Source organism: Microtus pennsylvanicus, chromosome 16, assembly GCF_037038515.1.
Source record: "Microtus pennsylvanicus isolate mMicPen1 chromosome 16, mMicPen1.hap1, whole genome shotgun sequence".
Classification (NCBI taxonomy): domain Eukaryota; kingdom Metazoa; phylum Chordata; class Mammalia; order Rodentia; family Cricetidae; genus Microtus; species Microtus pennsylvanicus.
Window position 1 is genome coordinate 46104652 of NC_134594.1, and position 17472 is coordinate 46122123.

Genomic DNA, 17472 nt, shown 5'->3' on the forward strand with positions numbered 1-17472 from the left:
CTCACTTTGTAGACCAGGTGAGCCTTGAACTCTTGAACAGGAGGCAGATCCGCCAGCCTCTGCCTCCGAGTGCTAGGATTAAAGGCGTGTGCCATCACCGCCAGCTGCAGATGCTGGATCCCTTCAAAAACCTAAGGAAAGGGCTGGAGAGATGGCTCAGTGGTTAAGAGCATCGCCTGCTCTTCCAAAGGTCATGAGTTCAATTCCCGACAACCACATGGTGGCTCACAACCATCTGTAACGATCTGCAAACACACACAGATTGAATACTGTATACAAAATAAATAAATATTTTAAAAAAACCCAAGGAAAGCCAGGCGGTGGTGGCACATGCCTTTAATCCCAGCACTCGGGAGGCAGAGGCTGGCGGATCTCTGTGAGTTCGAGGCCAGCCTGGTCTACAAAGGGAGTTCCAGGACAGGCTCCAAAGCTACAGAGAAACCCTGGTTCGAAAAACAAAAAAAGCAAAACAAAAAAAAAAAAAAAACAAAACTAAGGAAATAAGAGAAGGGCCACATCAAACAGAAACACCCAGGTTCCTACGTAACACAGGAACTCTGCCTATGATATTTGTGAGTTATGGATAACAGGGTCACCTAAGCCCTCTATTAATCTGTCGTTAATTTTCACATGGATGACATAATTCAAGAGCTGGAAGAAGAGCAAAAATCTAGCGTGTTTTTTCTCAGTATATTGCTGTTACAAGTCTGTTCGTAAGTTATGCTCCGGATGACTAAATATTGACAGATTTAGTAAGAGCTGTCTGGCAGCCATTACATTACCATAGATATATTAAGGTCTTTCTTATGTTTCTTTAGTATTATTATGATTTAAAATTCTCTTTGCTATGGTTACTGCTATCTCTAGGTAAGTTACAATATTATTTAAATCCTCAAAATGTTTTAGAGTTATAGTATTTTCTTGCAAAGTGTACCACCATTGGCCACTTTCACAGAAAATAAGGTCCTTAGGCTAAACTCATATTTAAATTTATAAATGACTATTTTCGGGCTAGAGAGATGGGTCAGCCCTTAAGTTAGGGACCAAAAACAAAAAACAAAAGAACACTAGAGCCGGGCGGTGGTGGCACACGCCTTTAATCCCAGCACTCGGGAGGTAGAGGCAGGCAGATCTCTGGGAGTTCGAGGCCAGCCTGGTCTACAGAGCTAGTTCCGGGACAGGCACCAAAGCTACAGAGAAACCCTGTCTCGAAAAAAAACAAAAACAAAAACAAATAAAGAACACTAGAAATGACTGTCTTCAGGTAAAAACGCTACTCTAATGATGTTATGAATTTAAAAATAATTTGAGAGCATTGATTCATATTGCTATATTTATGTTACATTTTCACGCTCACCAAAGTATCCGCCGTATTCTCTGAGGACGGATCAGTGAACTTAATCACAGTTCAGGAAGAGAAATGATTAGTGAAAATGCCTTATTTAAGATTGCAAACACCAACGACATCAATTATTTGGAGCAGGGCTCCAAAGCTGGCGCGCTCCCTCTGCTGCTGCAGGAGACTCCGCCCTCCGCCATGAAACCCCGCCCAGCTTCTCCCCGCCCCGCCGCTCCGCCCGAAGATCCCGCCCATCCCCGCCTAAACCCCGCCTAGCTCCTCCCCGCGGCTCCCGCTCAACTCCGCCTCCGCCTCGGTCCCGCCCCTGCGGCTAGACCCCGCCCCCGGCCTCTCCCCTTGCGGCGGGCGGCCAATACGCGTGCGCGGGTGGCGTCACTTCCGCCGACGGGCTCCAGTCTCCGGAAGGAGCCGTAGAATAGTGGCGGCGAATTCTGCGTCGAGTTAGTTGGCTGCTGGAGGAGCTGGCTGAGCCGCGGCGACAATGGTGGAGGTAAAGTAACGCCCGGGAGTCGTTTGTCTCTGGAGCTGTGCTTTGCCCAAGGGCGTGCGCCTGCGGGATGCAAGTGCTGGGAATCTGGAGAGAAGAGCTGTGTAGCCGAGACTGGGGGTCCCGGGATCTCGGGGCGAAAGGAAGGCCCATGGCATCCCGGCTCCGAGGTTCAGTCGGCGGGAAGCCTGAGGGAGAACCTTGCGGTCCGTGTGTGTCCCTGGGAGCTGGCGCTGTCCTCGGAGGCGGGGCTTGGGGTTGCTGGTCCAAGCTCTCCTGTCAGTGCGGACTGTTACTTTACCCGAGTAAAGCCCGCCCTGCTTGATTGTGGTTTGTTTTCGCGTCTCCCAAACGTTTCTTAATTTCACCCGCTGCATTCCAGACCACTGCGGTCCTTCTAATCTGGCCCAGCACCTTTTGCTGGGACTGATGAATGAGTTTCAGGCTGGTCTAAGTGCTTGTGTTTAACGAACGCACTGAAGGAGTGTCCTTCACTCCTTCACAAGGAGCTGTATTCAGCCTCCCTCACCACAAACGTAAACAAAATGTGAATTGGACCTGCTTTTACTGCTTAAAGCTCCTTTCTGGCCCAGTGTTACTAGAATAAAAATGTAGGTGTGGCAGAGGTCCGAACCTCACCCACCCTTGGGGTGGGAGCTATTGGAGACAAGGTTTCTCTGTGTAACCCGGGCTGTCCTGAAACTCCTTCTGTAGACCAGGCTGGCCTCACCTGCCTCTGCCTCCCGCCCGAGTGCTGGGATTAACAGTGCGCCAGCACTGCCCAGCCTTGAAGTCTCGTTTTATGCTACAGCCCTCAGTCCCGCAGAGGTCACAACTGTGCTTCCGTTCTGGCATTATCAGAACACCTCTGCATTGGCCTTTCCCTCAGCTTGCAAAGCTCATACCCCTGTTCTGTGTAAGACTGTCTCCCTCTGCTTAAATATCACCTCAGATAAACCTTTTGTAATTACAGTTAGCAATTTATTTTTTTCCTCTGACTCATCCCGTTGCCCATTTTTATAGAACCTCCCAAAATGTGGAATTATTTTGCTTATTTTTTGTCTGTTTTTTCTTGAGCACACTCCGTGCCAGATAGAGTGCAAGCTCAGTAAATGTGGATTAAACATTACTATCCTAGGTTTCTTTCATTCAGTTACTTTACCCAGCGCTCCGGCCAGACAGGAGCTTTGTCATCTTTGCTGTTGACTGCACCACCCAGTTAGATGGTGTGGAGCGTGCATCCTTCTGTGTATTTAACATTGAAGTGTTGATGCGAGTGTGTGGGTCACCTGTGGTTCAGTGTGTGATTTTGGTGGCTTCTTTGCAGGAGGTCCAGAAGCATTCTGTACACACGCTGGTGTTCAGGTCACTGAAGAGGACCCATGACATGTTTGTAGCTGATAATGGAAAACCTGTGCCTTTGGATGAAGAGAGGCAAGTTTTGTTCCTTTTCAGTCGCTGAAATATTTAAATTTTAAGATTGATAGAAGAGTGCAGAGAGAAGGTGGCATTTAAAGTCTAAAAGTGGTGCAGACACTCACAGGCTACTTGGGCAATAGCCAGTGGCTTTCGATCATACTATAAGTAGTTTACTCTCCTTTTTTTTCTATTGTTTATCTTTTAGGGTAAAAATCCCATTAGCTGGTCATCATTTAGAAATACCCAGTGTGATGGTTTTAAGGAGAATGGCCCCCATAGGCTCATGTATTTGAATGCTCGGTCTCCAGTTGGTGGAACTGTTTGAGAAGGATCACAAGGTGTGACTTAGTTAGAGGAGGTGTGTCACTGGGGTGGGCTGTGAGATCTCAAAAGCCCACACCATTCCCAGTTAGCCTGCTCCCGTTCCCCCCTTCCCCATGCTTGTGGGTCAGGCATAAGCTATCCACTGCTACTCCAGCACCCTGCCAGCTCTCTCTTGGTCCCCAGATGAATAGTCAAAGACTCGAGCCCTCTTGAACCATGAGCCCCAAGTTTTATAAGTTACCTCGGCTGTGGTGTTTGTCCCAGCAATAGAAAAGTAGGTTGTTTTATTTTCGATGAATCACTTCGTGTGTGCTTTCAGCTTTCTGCTCTCAGAGCAGTCCTAGGTGAACTGGAATTGGCCGGTCCCTCTACTCCGTCTTTGCTCCTTACAGTAATGAACACTTTTCGGGAGCATATTTTGGTTCTCACCAGCCTGAGTCTGGGATTGTGTTGTGTGCAGTACCCTTCTTTGTCCTTTGCTTTTTCTTTGATTTGCATTTTTATTTAATTTATAAGGTGGATTTTCTTTTTTTTAGTAATGTAAGTATATTTCTCTTTAAAAATGCTGAGCTACTTTAGTGCTTTCATTGGGTCTGCCATTTTAGTTAACTAGCGAGGGTATTTATCAGACATTGAAGATTTTTTAAAGCTATATTAGCTTGACTATGCCTTCAGTTTAGTTGGACCCTTGAGGTCTCATCGAAAAAGCCTTTATGTTTATTGGGCTGCAAACTACGGTCCTACTTGGATTTAATGAATACTGTATGATATGTTATGAGAAAAAGTAAATATATATGGTATGGAAATGTATTTTGGACTTTTGTACTTGTTAAAATACTATTTAACTTGAAAACACCCTGTATGTGAGCTGGAATAAAGTATTAGCTCATGTGCCCGTTTTCTGGCTATATGAGTATTTCATTGGTGAATATGTTTTCAGTACTTAAGGATGCATTTTGTGTTTTTGATTTTTAAATAGTCACAAGCGGAAGATGGCAATCAAGCTTCGTAATGAGTATGGTCCTGTCTTGCATATGCCCACTTCTAAAGAGAACCTTAAGGAGAAGGGACCTCAGAACGCGGCAGAGTCATATCCCCATAAACAGTATCCTGCCAATCAAGGTGAGGTCTCTCAGGCTTATATGTGAACTTTTAAAATAGAAAAAAAAAACCGTTTTCTTAGTGCCCCACTAGGGAAGACTTGTACAGTGGAAATTTCAGAGTAGTAGCTGAGATTCATCGCTGATGACTTTTTACTAGAAAACAGGATGTAGCAGCAGGACTCTTACGAGGTGGACAAGGTTACAGTGGAGTCTCCAGGGAAACACTGAGGTTTATTACGAGCCCATGGGGAGGCCATCTGTCTGGTCTGTAATTCAGGAACATGAAGTTGCAAGGAACAAAGAGCATCTCGTATTCGATGTGAAATTATTTGCCCAGGTAGTTGTCAGTGAATGGGACAGCCTGTGTTCTCAGCACGGCTAGACAGAAATGCGTGCTCACTCTTGCTTTGATAGAGCTTATAGGCAAAATGATCACCTCCCTTGATTTCTGCGGCTCCAGTTTAGTTCGAGAGGAAAACTGTAGTTAATGTTACATTTTAACATTTAAAATGTATCATTAACTACATTTTAAATGTAGTTAATGATACATTTTAAAAGATACTTGAATAAAGATAAATATGCTGGCAATGAATTTATTTCTTTTAGGACAAGATGTTGAATACCTGGTGACAGGAACCCATCCATACCCTCCAGGACCTGGTAGGTGACACCAAGGCTGTACTAGGCCCACACCACTGCCTCTTCTGTTTCGACAAGTGTGTAGGTGCCTGGATACACGCATGAGTAGGTGTGGCTGAGACAAGCATGAATGCGTGTGCGTGTGTGTGTGTGTGCGTGCGTGTGTGCGCGTGTGCGTGCGTGTGTGTGCGTGCGCGTGTGTGTGTGTGAGGTTTAAATAACTGCTATTTGCTTGTGAACATACGGTCTGAATCATAGAAAGTTAACTTTATCAAGTAGTTTTGTGTAGCTCTTAATGCCCAGCCACTTGTATTCACATCTGAGCTGTGTGTTAACCAGTGTGTATTGTGAGAAAGTTAAGGTGCAGACAAGCTGAACTGAATCAAGACTACCACGCCGTCACTGCTTAGAAACGCCTGTGTTCCACTCCAGTTGTGTTTCCAGTGCAGGGGGTTACGGTCGACAGCAGTACTGACAGGACGGCTTCATTTCCACAGGTGTTGCCCTGACCGCCGACACCAAGATCCAGAGAATGCCCAGTGAGTCAGCCGCACAGTCCTTAGCTGTGGCGTTGCCGAATCAGGCCAGGTACGGCTGCTGTGCTGTCACAGAGATTCCCACCATTGCAGTTGTTGCTTGTTAATGTATGTGCATTTGGGAGCCAGCTGCTACCACCAGTGTGCCATTAGAAAGAATCCTGTGTGTGTGTCTCTGTGTCTATGTCTGTCTGTGTGTGTGTGTGTGTCTCTGTGTGTACACCACGGTGCTCATGTGGAAGTGAAGGACAGCGTTGGGGAGTTGGTTCTCTTTCTACTGTAGGCTGAGGTTGGAGTCAGGTGACTAAACAAGGCCTTAGCCCACAGTGTAACTCCCTGCTCCTCCCTTTGCTTGTGTAGAGTTTCTGCCCTGGGACTCAGCAAGTAGGCTAGCTAGGCTGGCAGGCAGGCAGCCCTAGTGTGCCTGCCCTGTCCCCAGTGTAGGGATCACGAGCACATGTCACCAAGCTTTTTCTTTCTTTCTTTTTTTCTTTAACAACAGTTTTGGGAGTTGAATTTAGGTCTTATGTTTGCAGTAGCAAGCACTTTACCAACTGAGTTGTCGCCCAGCTGGCTCACAGAAGTCATAAGAGAAAGTTTGTTTGTTCAGAACACATAACTAGAGAGGTGCTGAGTAATTATTTCATGATTTTTCCATTCTGCAGAGCTGATGCAAATCGTACTGGACCTGCTGGGAGTGAGTACCGACACCCAGGAGCTTCTGACCGTTCCCAGCCCACAGCGATGAACTCTGTAAGTCTCCTGGGTCAAAAAACTACAGAATTCTAGCTTTTGGAACATGATTCCCTCCTTTCCTTTATCTTAAAAGTCTTACGTGGATACTGAAGTCAACACTGTCCTGGGATCTGTTAATAACATAGCAGCCCAAGATAGTCCTTAGCGTCTCACAGCCCTGAAAACAGTGCTGGAGTCCATTTGGCAGAGACCACATTTCAGAGCGGATCTGTGTTCAGAATTTCTGTCTCCTTGGGAGGATAATTTAAGCTTTTTCAAGATAGGGTCTCAGGTAGCCCAGGCTAGCCTTGACCCTGTGTAGCCGAGCTAACCCTGAACTCCAGATCCTGCTACCTCCACGTCCTACAGACTAGAGATTAACCCAGATCTTTCTTGCATGCTAGGCAAGCAATCTCCCAATTAAGCTACATCCCTTGGCACAGTTTAGACTGCCTAAGGGTAGATTGTATAGCTTTAATGCAGTTTTGGAGTAAGGGGGCGATGCTGATGGTAGATTCTCTAGGGTGTGCATTCCTTATTTAAATGACTTGCACTGTGAGTGCTTTAGCTCTTAGATTTTTTTTTTCTTAGAATACTGACACATGTTTTAAAATTACTTATGTGTGCATGTTGACACTCCATCTATGTAAACAAATGCGTTCTGATCACTCTCACCTCCCCCCTTAGCCCTCCTCCTTCTACAGATTCCTTCTCCACTTCCATATCTCTGTGTTTGTTTAGTGACCCATGGGTTTAACCAGGCTGTGTGCAGACTGTGGGTTTGGAACTGTCCATTTGAGCTTGGCGGGCTCAGCAGTAGGTATACACCTGAGGACAACGACCCCTCCTCTCTTAAAAGTCTCAGTAGTTTGTAGTCTCTGTCCACAGCTGATTGCTGATGGGCCAGGCTGTGTAGGCCTGTGTGCCCCTCCCTGTCCACAGCTCATGGCTGATGGGCCAGGCTGTGTAGGCCTGTGTACCCCTCCCTGTCCACAGCTCATGGGCCAGGCTGTGTAGGCCTGTGTACCCCTCCCTGTCCACAGCTCATGGGCCAGGCTGTGTAGGCCTGTGTGCCCCTCCCTGTCCACAGCTCATGGCTGATGGGCCAGGCTGTGTAGGCCTGTGTACCCCTCCCTGTCCACAGCTCATGGGCCAGGCTGTGTAGGCCTGTGTACTCCTCCCTGTCCACAGCTCATGGGCCAGGCTGTGTAGGCCTGTGCCCCCCTCCCTGTCCACACCTGATGGGCCAGGCTGTGTAGGCCTGTGTACTCCTCCCTGTCCACAGCTCATGGCTGATGGGCCAGGCTGTGTAGGCCTGTGCCCCCCTCCCTGTCCACAGCTGATAGGCCAGGCTGTGTAGGCCTGTGTACTCCTCCCTGTCCACAGCTGATGGGCCAGGCTGTGTAGGCCTGTGTACCCCTCCCTGTCCACAGCTGATGGGCCAGGCTGTGTAGGCCTGTGTACTCCTCCCTGTCCACAGCTCATGGGCCAGGCTGTGTAGGCCTGTGCCCCCCTCCCTGTCCACAGCTGATAGGCCAGGCTGTGTAGGCCTGTGTACTCCTCCCTGTCCACAGCTCATGGGCCAGGCTGTGTAGGCCTGTGCCCCCCTCCCTGTCCACAGCTGATGGGCCAGGCTGTGTAGGCCTGTGTACTCCTCCCTGTCCACAGCTCATGGCTGATGGGCCAGGCTGTGTAGGCCTGTGTACTCCTCCCTGTCCACAGCTCATGGGCCAGGCTGTGTAGGCCTGTGCCCCCCTCCCTGTCCACACCTGATGGGCCAGGCTGTGTAGGCCTGTGTACTCCTCCCTGTCCACAGCTCATGGGCCAGGCTGTGTAGGCCTGTACCCCTCCCTGTCCACAGCTCATGGCTGATGGGCCAGGCTGTGTAGGCCTGTGCCCCCCTCCCTGTCCACAGCTCATGGCTGATGGGCCAGGCTGCAGGTCCAGTGCAGGTTCCTGTGACTGCTACAAGTGCAGGACTGCAGCTATGGCATTAGGCTCAGAAGATGGCATCACTCTGTGCTTCCCTTAACTTTTGTCTCTTCGTTTCTTCCCACTTCTTCTTCCGCAGTGTTAGAGGAGATGGTATTAGAGGATTTCCTAGCTGTATGGTTTTGACCAGGTTTATAGTACCATGTATGGGTTCCCTGCTGTGGAACAGGCCTCAAATCCAAGCAAAGAGCAGTTGGTGACTCCTTTAACAGTGACGTCACTAGTATACAAATGACCACATCTTGCCTCTCCAGTTGGTACTGAAGTTCATAGGAGTCAGAGCTGGGGAGGATCATTGATCCTTTTCTCCTCTGAGAGCCTGTGCAGAACTTCTGAAAAAGTTGGCTAATTGGGAGAGTTTCCATTTCAGTTCCCAGGTTGTTTTTTCTGTGTCTTACAACCCAGGTGCACGGTGTCTTTAGCTATAAGGCCTCAACATCTGGTGGGCGCTCAATCTGAAATCTAAATTAGGCTTGGTTGGGTATTGGAGCACTTGCAAGTAAATTTTTGGATTAAGGATGCTGAGCCTTTGTCAGCTAGTATATATTTTAAAATAATATTTAGTTCTATTAGAAAATGGAGTGATTAAGGGAGGTTACCAAGTTTTTGCCGAAAGTTGATCGACAAGTAGTTGGCTCAGTTGAATTTTGAAGTGCACAGAGATATCTGTTCAGAGTACAGGACTCTGTCTGCCTCAGGTGTTTCTACTTTCTTTTTAAAAGTATGGAATATGCAGCATTCGGGTGAAGCTTTATACCTGTTTTTTTAAGTTAAGAAAAGATTTTTTAGGCATCTTCCTCTTCAGTTAATGGGGGAAAAAGTCACCCTTTCATACATCGCCTTTCAGTTTGTACTTTTGAGTTAGTGGCTTAGAACCTTCAATGTGTCAGCCATGGTAGCTGTGTAATCTGATGATTGTCCGTATCTAGATGATCATGGAGGCCGGCAATACCAAGAACTCTGCATTAATGGCTAAAAAAGCCCCTACAATGCCCAAACCCCAGTGGCACCCACCGTGGAAACTCTATAGGGTAAGTGGATCTGCTCTTCCTTCTACCTTGGAGCACATTGAGGGCTTCCCGTCAGCCAGAAGTGAGATTGGGAATTTAGGGAGTGACCTGAGGGAGGTGGGCTTGGGCACCATGCTGAGAGGTCGGGGGCAGTTTCCTGGTGCAGCTACGTGCTGGCTTGTTTTGTTTTTAAATACAGTGCAGTTTAAGGTATTGGTGGACAGTACTAAATGTGGAGAGCGGATAATTAAGAAAGAGAAGCATTTTCTGTGGCAGTGAAGAAGATTCCTTAGAAGCTTTTTGGCCAGTGATCATCCCTGCTGTAATAAATTATAAGATAAAATATGAGCTAGGAAACGGACAGCCAGCATACCTGTTTTTCAACCGCCCTGTCCTCTATACTGGTGTGTGGGTCTGATGAGTGTCACAGATGCAGGTTTGAGTATCCACTGCCATAATCACGACACCGCCTCATGGAGCACCGAGTACTACTGTAGTTATACACTCTAGTCCTGGCAACTGCTGATTCGTTTCTCTTATTATACTTGCATCTTTTTATAAAAAAAATTGTGCCATGAAATTGAAAGTGTGTAATAGTTGCTTCTTGAAAATAGTGCTCTTCACTCAATGATTTTGAAATAAATTGCACTCCTTTTTCTTGACTAGTAGTAGACCATTGTATAGATGGACCTCGATTTTGTATTCATTCTCGCATTGAAAAGAAGTTCATTTTCTCACTCTGAATTATATAACTGTCAATTTTTATAGAACCGTAGTTTGAAGATGATGCAGGGTGTTAAAATTGGGCGCCTTTTAAATATCGTATGTATGCGTCTGCTCACTTCCCTTTCTGTTCCAGGTTATCAGTGGGCATCTTGGCTGGGTTCGGTGCATTGCTGTGGAACCTGGCAATCAGTGGTTCGTTACTGGCTCTGCCGACAGAACTATAAAGGTAATAAGGGTCTGTTCCTTAGGTTACTTCCTAGGAGGAATTGATGCTGTAGGTTCTTTTTGAGATTGCCGCGTGCAATGCCTGTTTGCAAAGTGACATTCAAACTTGTCTTGTAAACATGTTAATGGCCTACTGTTAATTCTATGCAACTGTTACTGAACGGAGTTTTCATCCTGTGATTGCAAAATGGAGACATACTTCTGAGGAGATGTAGGGGAAGTACTCTGAGAGCCTAGACTGTACACGGCGTGCACTTTTAGACCCTCACGCGCGTGCATTTTAGTATGTCTGTGTTGGTCTATGTTGATGTGCCGGTGTATGTACGAGTTGGCTCTGTTTTATTCCCTTTGGTGTTGTATTTTTGAGATGGGGCCTCTGTGTGTAGCCCTGGCTATCTTGGAATGAGCTCTGTAGACCAGGCAGACCTCAAACCCACAGAGATCCACCTGCTTCTGCTTCTCTCGTGCTGGAATTAAAGGTGTGTTTCACTATGCCTGGCAAAAATCCTCTTTTTTTTTTTTTATATATATTTTGAGTCTTGTTTTTCTCACATAGCATTGTCTTAAAGATGCATCTTTTTTTTTTAAAAAAAAGATTTACTTATTTAATTTATTATATATGCAATGTTCTGCCTGCATGTGTCCCTGCAGGCCAGAAGCTGGCACCAGATCTTATTACATGTGGTTGCTGGGAACTGAACCTCTGAGCCATCTCTCCAGCCACTTAAAGATCCATTCTTTAGAAAAGTTCAGTATTTTAAATGGGTAGACGGTGCAGGTAGTTCTATAACCTGCTTCTTACTGTTCAACATTAAAGTTTTTAGTTTTGATGGTTTTTATTGTGATAAGCTGTATTTTTGTTTTAATAGATTGTCATAACTACACGTTAGCCCGAATGGTACAGAAAGCGCAAATTTCTTTCCAAAGTTAGTGAGCTGGTCGTTGGACCATTGTGCTGACCACACAGCCGTCAGAAGGGTGCATTGGGACTGAATGCAGACATGTAGTGAGGGTGGACATTTTCATTGTTGGTACTTTTCTGGGTTCAGCTGTGCCCTTGGGTACTGTGTTGTTGGTATTTTAATTATGCATTGGGGGTATCAACCTTGTCGCTGCCTGCAAACTCTTACCCAGTCTGAATGTGTGCTTTTTCCTGCTGTTGTTTGGAGAGGAATCAGTGTAAACCGTCTTAGTTTTTATGTGTATACAGTTACTGTTATGTCACTGTTTGGAATTTTGGTGGGAGGTAACCAGTGTAAAGCAAAACAATTATTTGATTTCAGATTTGGGACTTGGCTAGTGGCAAATTGAAGCTGTCCTTGACTGGGCACATCAGCACGGTGCGTGGTGTGATTGTGAGCACAAGGAGCCCCTACTTGTTCTCTTGTGGAGAAGACAAGCAAGTGAAGTGCTGGGATCTTGAGTATAACAAGGTGAGCCCTGAGCGAAAGCGCTCAAACAGCATGAACCCCATGCGTTGTCTTTACACTGGGATTGATGGGGCCTTTTGCCTGCTAGGCCAGCTCTGTCTTTCTAACTTCCGAAGGTGTAACGTTTCTGCTCCTACCTTCAGGTCATACGGCACTATCATGGCCATCTAAGTGCAGTGTATGGTCTGGATTTGCATCCAACAATCGACGTCCTGGTGACTTGTAGTCGAGATTCAACTGCACGGGTGAGTGAGCTGTCGCCGTGTGCTTGTCTTCTCACAGGCAAACGTGTTGTTTTCCATAAAGAACAATGGAGTCTATCCTCTCTCAGGATTCACGACTTCTGCGTTTCCTGTTGCTAATGTCCTGCCCCCACATTGTGACAGCTTCGAATTCTTAGCCTGTGGTTCCCAACCTGTGGGTCGTCACCCCTTCCGGGTTAACCAGCCCTTTCATAGGGCTCACTTAAGACCATCCTGCTTATCAAATATTTACATTATGATTTATAATAGCAAAATTATGGTTATGAAGTAGCAACAAAAATCTTTTTATGTTTGGGGGTCAGCACAACATGAGGAGCTGTGTTAAAGGGCTGCAGCGTTGGGAAGGTTGAGGACCACGGCCCTGGGCTTTCACAGAGGTCGTCCACTAGCCGTTTAATTCTCTGATAGATCAGTATCCGATCTTTGAACTTCCGTCTCCTGGGCCTCTGTCTCCCCAAAGTACAGGATCATTGCCCTCGTTTGTGCCTTCTCTTCGTTGTGTCCAGACGGCTGCTCCTGCAGATGTGGAGCGCCCAGGTGTCCTGTTTCAGAGCTCTCTGCTTGTGTTTTCACAGATCTGGGACGTGAGGACCAAAGCCAGTGTGCACACGTTGTCCGGACACACAAATGCAGTTGCTACCGTGAGATGCCAGGCTGCAGAACCACAGATTATCACCGGTACGCTGTGCTTCTCCACCCTACCCCTTCATCCTGATGCTCTACAGTCTGCGCCTGCGCTGTTGCCCCCCCCCCCCCCCCCCCCCCCCGCCCACCTCCAGTCCGCGCCTGCGCTATGCTCTCACATCCTTCATCCGGATGCTCTGTAGTCTGCGCCTGCGCTGTTGCCCCCCCCACCTCCAGTCCGCGCCTGCGCTATGCTCTCACATCCTTCATCCTGATGCTCTGCAGTCCGCGCTTGCGCTGTTGCCCCCCCCCCCCCCCAACTCCCAGTCCGCGCCTGTGCTATGCTCTCACATCCTTCATCGGATGCCCTGCAGTCCGCGCCTGCGCTGTCGCTCCCCACCCTCCCTCGCTGTGCTCTGGTGTCTCTTTGTATTTAGTCATGGCGTTTGAAGTTTAGGGTTGCAAGGTTTTTTTCTTGTGCTTTTTATGTATCGTAGCATGTGTTAGATATTGTAAAGCTGTCTAGAAACTGCTTTAGATGTAGGCAGGTGTCAATCTAGAGTGTCATGACTCTCGTTCTAGGGGGTTAAAGTTAGAAAACGCCGTGCCCCCAATACCTTCAGAACAGGCGCGAGTCTTACTTGAACGACAGTGGGACTTTACTAAGACCTCAAATTAATTCTTTCACTTGATTTTGTTACCTAGAGGTACTAAGAGACAAGATCCAGGCTCCCCCCGGTCGCTGGAGGATAAAATGCAGATTGCTTTGATTTGCTGTTTATATTTTTTGATAGTGGATCGGATATTTTATTTATTTTTTTACTTTTAAATTTTTATGTGTGTTTGGCCTGAGTGTATGTTTGTACATTATACGTGTGCCTGGTGCCCACACCAGACAGAAGGGGTCAGGTTCCCTGGAGCAGAGTTACAGGGTTGTGCAGCACTGTGTGGGTGCTGAGAAGCAAATCCAGGAAGAACTGCTCTTAACCACCGGGCTTTGTCACTGGTGCTTCAGCCGGGCATCTTCAGAAGAGCTGGGTTTAAAATAAAACTGCACGTTTAGAACTCTGAGGGATTCCTCACAGTCGGGGCTTCCATTTACTGTGTCATGTGTACCGAGGAGCAGGTCATGTTTACCGTGTTCTAACTTGTGGGTTCTGTGTGCGTGTCTTTTCATTACAGGGAGTCACGATACCACAATACGATTATGGGATCTGGTGGCTGGAAAGACAAGAGTGACATTGACGAATCATAAGAAATCTGTCAGGGCTGTGGTCTTACATCCACGACAGTAAGTGCGTTTGCTAATCGGCTGTTCTGTCTCTGTCTCAGTGGAACTCCAACACCAGGACTGCGAGCAGTCCTGCAGCCCGTGCTGCTTTCGGACAGACGTCCTTCAATTTTCTGTCTGCCGCTGCTGTGCTTCATGCTCTGTGGAATGAAGGAGGCAGTCCTTCCTCACAGTGACAGATAGCCTGAGTCATGTGAGACCTGCACGGCAGAAGGGGGTGGTCTCATGTGGGGTATTGGACATGCTCTTTACCCATCATAGACTGGGGCATATACGTTGTCCTGTGATGTCTGAGACAGACACAGAGTAGTTTCGTCCTTGAGGAGGAAGCTAATGTACGGGGGGGGGGGGGGGGGTGAGGGGGGATGGAAGAGGAGCACAAGTCAGAGCTGGTCCTCAGGTCAGGCAACCCTGACTCACCTCGCTGGGCCCTCTCATTCCCATTACTGTCTCTTGTTTCCTTCCTTTCCTTCCTCTCTCTCAAGCCTCCCTCTCTTTCCTTCTCTCCCTTTCTCCAAAATTGCCATAGGGTTTTTTGCCCATTGGGTGTGCACATTTGTTATGCTAAGTCAGCGTAGAATGCTGAAGACATGAAAGCATTACTCTGGGATTTCAATTGCCTTCCACTGTTTGAAAGGCTGCTGGGCCTTGATATTGCTGAGCAGAGATATTGATGACTTTGCGCTGAAGTTGTCTCTGTCTGGGAGATTTTCCCATGAACTCCTGTCAATCTTTATTCCAGTTACACATTTGCTTCTGGGTCTCCAGATAACATAAAGCAGTGGAAGTTCCCTGACGGGGGCTTCATTCAGAATCTCTCCGGCCACAACGCCATCATCAACACGCTGGCAGTCAATGCCGACGGAGTACTTGTGTCTGGAGGTACGCAGGGTTCTGTGGTGTGTTGTTCGCCCTTCTGTTGAAGTGGGGGAGCTAGCGTAGTTCCTACAGCATCACAGCTGTGTTGTGATGGTGCTCACTTGAGGGGTCTATGTGCATGTTCATGATGTCTTGATAACCCATGCAGCATGTTGTATAGTTAGTCCTCTTGGAATTCCCGTGTGATGAAGGTAGGGGTTTATGCTAGGAATCATATAGTTAGTCCTCTTGGAATTCCCGTGTGATGAAGGTAGGGGTTTATACTAGGAATTGTCCCGTGTTTGGTTGGATTTCAAATGTTATGAATTAAACACAAACGAAAGTATCTAAAACCTTATTAGGGAATTTGAGTGAGTGTGTGTGTGTGTGTGTGTGTGTGTGTGTGTGTGTGTGTGTGTGTTCTGTCTTTGTAGCGCTGATGTGATGTTTAGCTCCTGGGTTACCTGAGCTGTTGAAGGGATAGAATCCTAACCACGCCTTTCCTTCGCAGCTGACAATGGCACCATGCACCTTTGGGACTGGAGAACTGGCTATAATTTTCAGCGGGTCCATGCAGCCGTCCAGCCTGGGTCTTTGGACAGTGAGTCGGGAATATTTGCTTGTGCGTTTGATCAGTCAGAAAGCCGGTTGCTAACAGCAGAAGCTGACAAAACTATTAAAGTTTACAGAGAGGACGAGACTGCGGTAAGTGCTGCTTTCCATGGAGACAGGGCTTCACATTGTGTCTCTGCTGGCTTATGTATGGACAGGGCTTCACATTGTGTCTCTGCTGGCTTGTGACTCACTGTGTAGAGACAGGGCTTCACATTGTGTCTCTGCTGGCTTGTGACTCACTTTGTAGAGACAGGGCTTCACATTGTGTCTCTGCTGGCTTGTAACTCACTGTGTAGAGACAGAGCTTCACATTGTGTCTCTGCTGGCTTGTAACTCACTGTGTAGCTCAAGCTGACCTTAGGATTAAAGCAGACTCCTGCCTCTGCCTCCCCAGTCAGGGACTGGGCATGAGCAAGCACCCAGCTTTTTACACGCCTTTAAAGTAAGAGCTGCCGCGCCAGTTTAGCGGGGCTTCTCACGTGATTGCAGAAAGAGAAGGACTCCTTACAGTCCTGAGGGATTTGTCATCTGCAGTGGTCATCTTGGCTTCTGTGTGATCCAGTGACTCTGGTGGCTCCATTGTTACATTACCTTTAGACCCAGTTCTTTGTCAGTGCAGTTACTGGGAAAACGATACATTTTAGTAGTAGACTTCTGTGGAAATGAAATCTGGAACCACAGCCTGGGTGGTGGTGTAATATCTAAACAGAAATCTGACTTTGAACGTGTGATAAAGCCGTTCCTCCTTTATTAGACTGGATAATGCCAGAAGTTGGTCAGATGGTTTTAAAATCCTCAGGATCCATTAAACATGTCCTGCCAAGTAGTGTGATTTAGCAAAGACAAGGTCTTCTTGTGGGAAGGAAACAAACTGATAAAGTAACACTGTGTTTACTGTTCTGTTTTTAGACGGAAGAAACTCACCCAGTCAGCTGGAAACCAGAGATTATCAAGAGGAAGAGATTTTAGTGGGCACTGTCTTCATGGCTGTCCCCCTGTTCCTAGCTTGGCATTGATGCGGAAGTCACTGCTGCTTTGTACTTTACAATAAACTGCTCCCTGTGCCCATCAGCGGTGTTTATTTCTAAAGCAGCTAAGTGCAGTGCAGCCGTCAAGAACGATGGCTCAGTGTGCAGTCAGAAACGAGTCCAAGTGAAGCTGCCCTGGATTTGGGTAGTTTCAAGTTCTGAGGTCACATCCTGCATGCTGTCGTTGGGTGTAGCAGTTTTCCAGGCTGATGGAAACTCCTGGAATCCTTTGTCCTCTTTCCTTTCTAGGAAGAATCTGACATGTGCACCCACGCACTGCACACTTGCTCTCTGTCCTTTACACCAACCCAAGGTCCTGTCCACACGGGACGAGTGCGCTAGGATTGTGATCCCACATTTCTCAGTAGTCTCTGGAAGGAAACACTAGATCATTAGATTGCTTATGTAAAATGCACAAGCATTTTTGTAAGCTAGTCATACTCAGAATTAATGAAGTCGCATCAGATTGATGGCAATGGCTTTGTGAGATGAGGTAGTGGAATTACAGGAGAATATTTAGTCTGCTTTATATATTTTGATTATCTTCAATTCTTAATGCATGTATTTTAGAAACCAATACTAGGAAGAAAATCAGCATCCTGGAGAAGCTAACGTGTCTCAGAAGAAAGCAAAATCGGTGATATCTAGTCGCTGTCTTAGGATTTCTGTGCTGTGATGAACACCATGACCAGAGAGCAAGTTGGGGAGGAAAGGGTTTATTTGGCTTACACTTCCATCCCTGAAGGGACAGGGGCCTGGAGGTGGGAGCTGTTCCAGAGGGTGTGGGAAACGCTGCTCATCGGGGCT

At 47.2% G+C, this 17472-nt stretch overlaps 1 protein-coding gene across 2 annotated transcripts; it reads left to right on the forward strand.

Moving 5' to 3' along the window:
- The first annotated feature begins 1745 nt into the window (after positions 1-1745).
- Plrg1 (pleiotropic regulator 1) lies at positions 1746-16708 on the forward strand. Of its 2 annotated transcripts, none has more exons than XM_075950715.1 (15): positions 1746-1850; positions 3175-3281; positions 4570-4712; positions 5300-5353; positions 5830-5920; positions 6534-6621; positions 9525-9626; positions 10465-10557; positions 11840-11989; positions 12130-12231; positions 12825-12927; positions 14056-14164; positions 14907-15046; positions 15534-15727; positions 16547-16708. In XM_075950715.1, the coding sequence occupies exons 1-15, from the start codon at positions 1842-1844 to the stop codon at positions 16604-16606; spliced, it is 1545 nt and encodes a 514-aa protein (XP_075806830.1). In that variant the 5' UTR covers positions 1746-1841; the 3' UTR covers positions 16607-16708. The 2 variants fall into 2 exon arrangements, with proteins under 2 accessions (XP_075806830.1, XP_075806831.1); XM_075950716.1 differs by having other exon boundaries at positions 1755-1850; positions 4570-5182; positions 5232-5353.
- The last annotated feature ends 764 nt before the right edge of the window (positions 16709-17472 follow it).

Excerpts from the sequence above, each read along its gene's own strand:
- Plrg1 (XM_075950715.1), top strand. Across the intron at positions 4,713-5,299 it reads ACAGTATCCTGCCAATCAAG|GACAAGATGTTGAATACCTG; the intron begins GTGAGGTCTCTC and ends TATTTCTTTTAG. Across the intron at positions 15,047-15,533 it reads CGGAGTACTTGTGTCTGGAG|CTGACAATGGCACCATGCAC; the intron begins GTACGCAGGGTT and ends TTTCCTTCGCAG.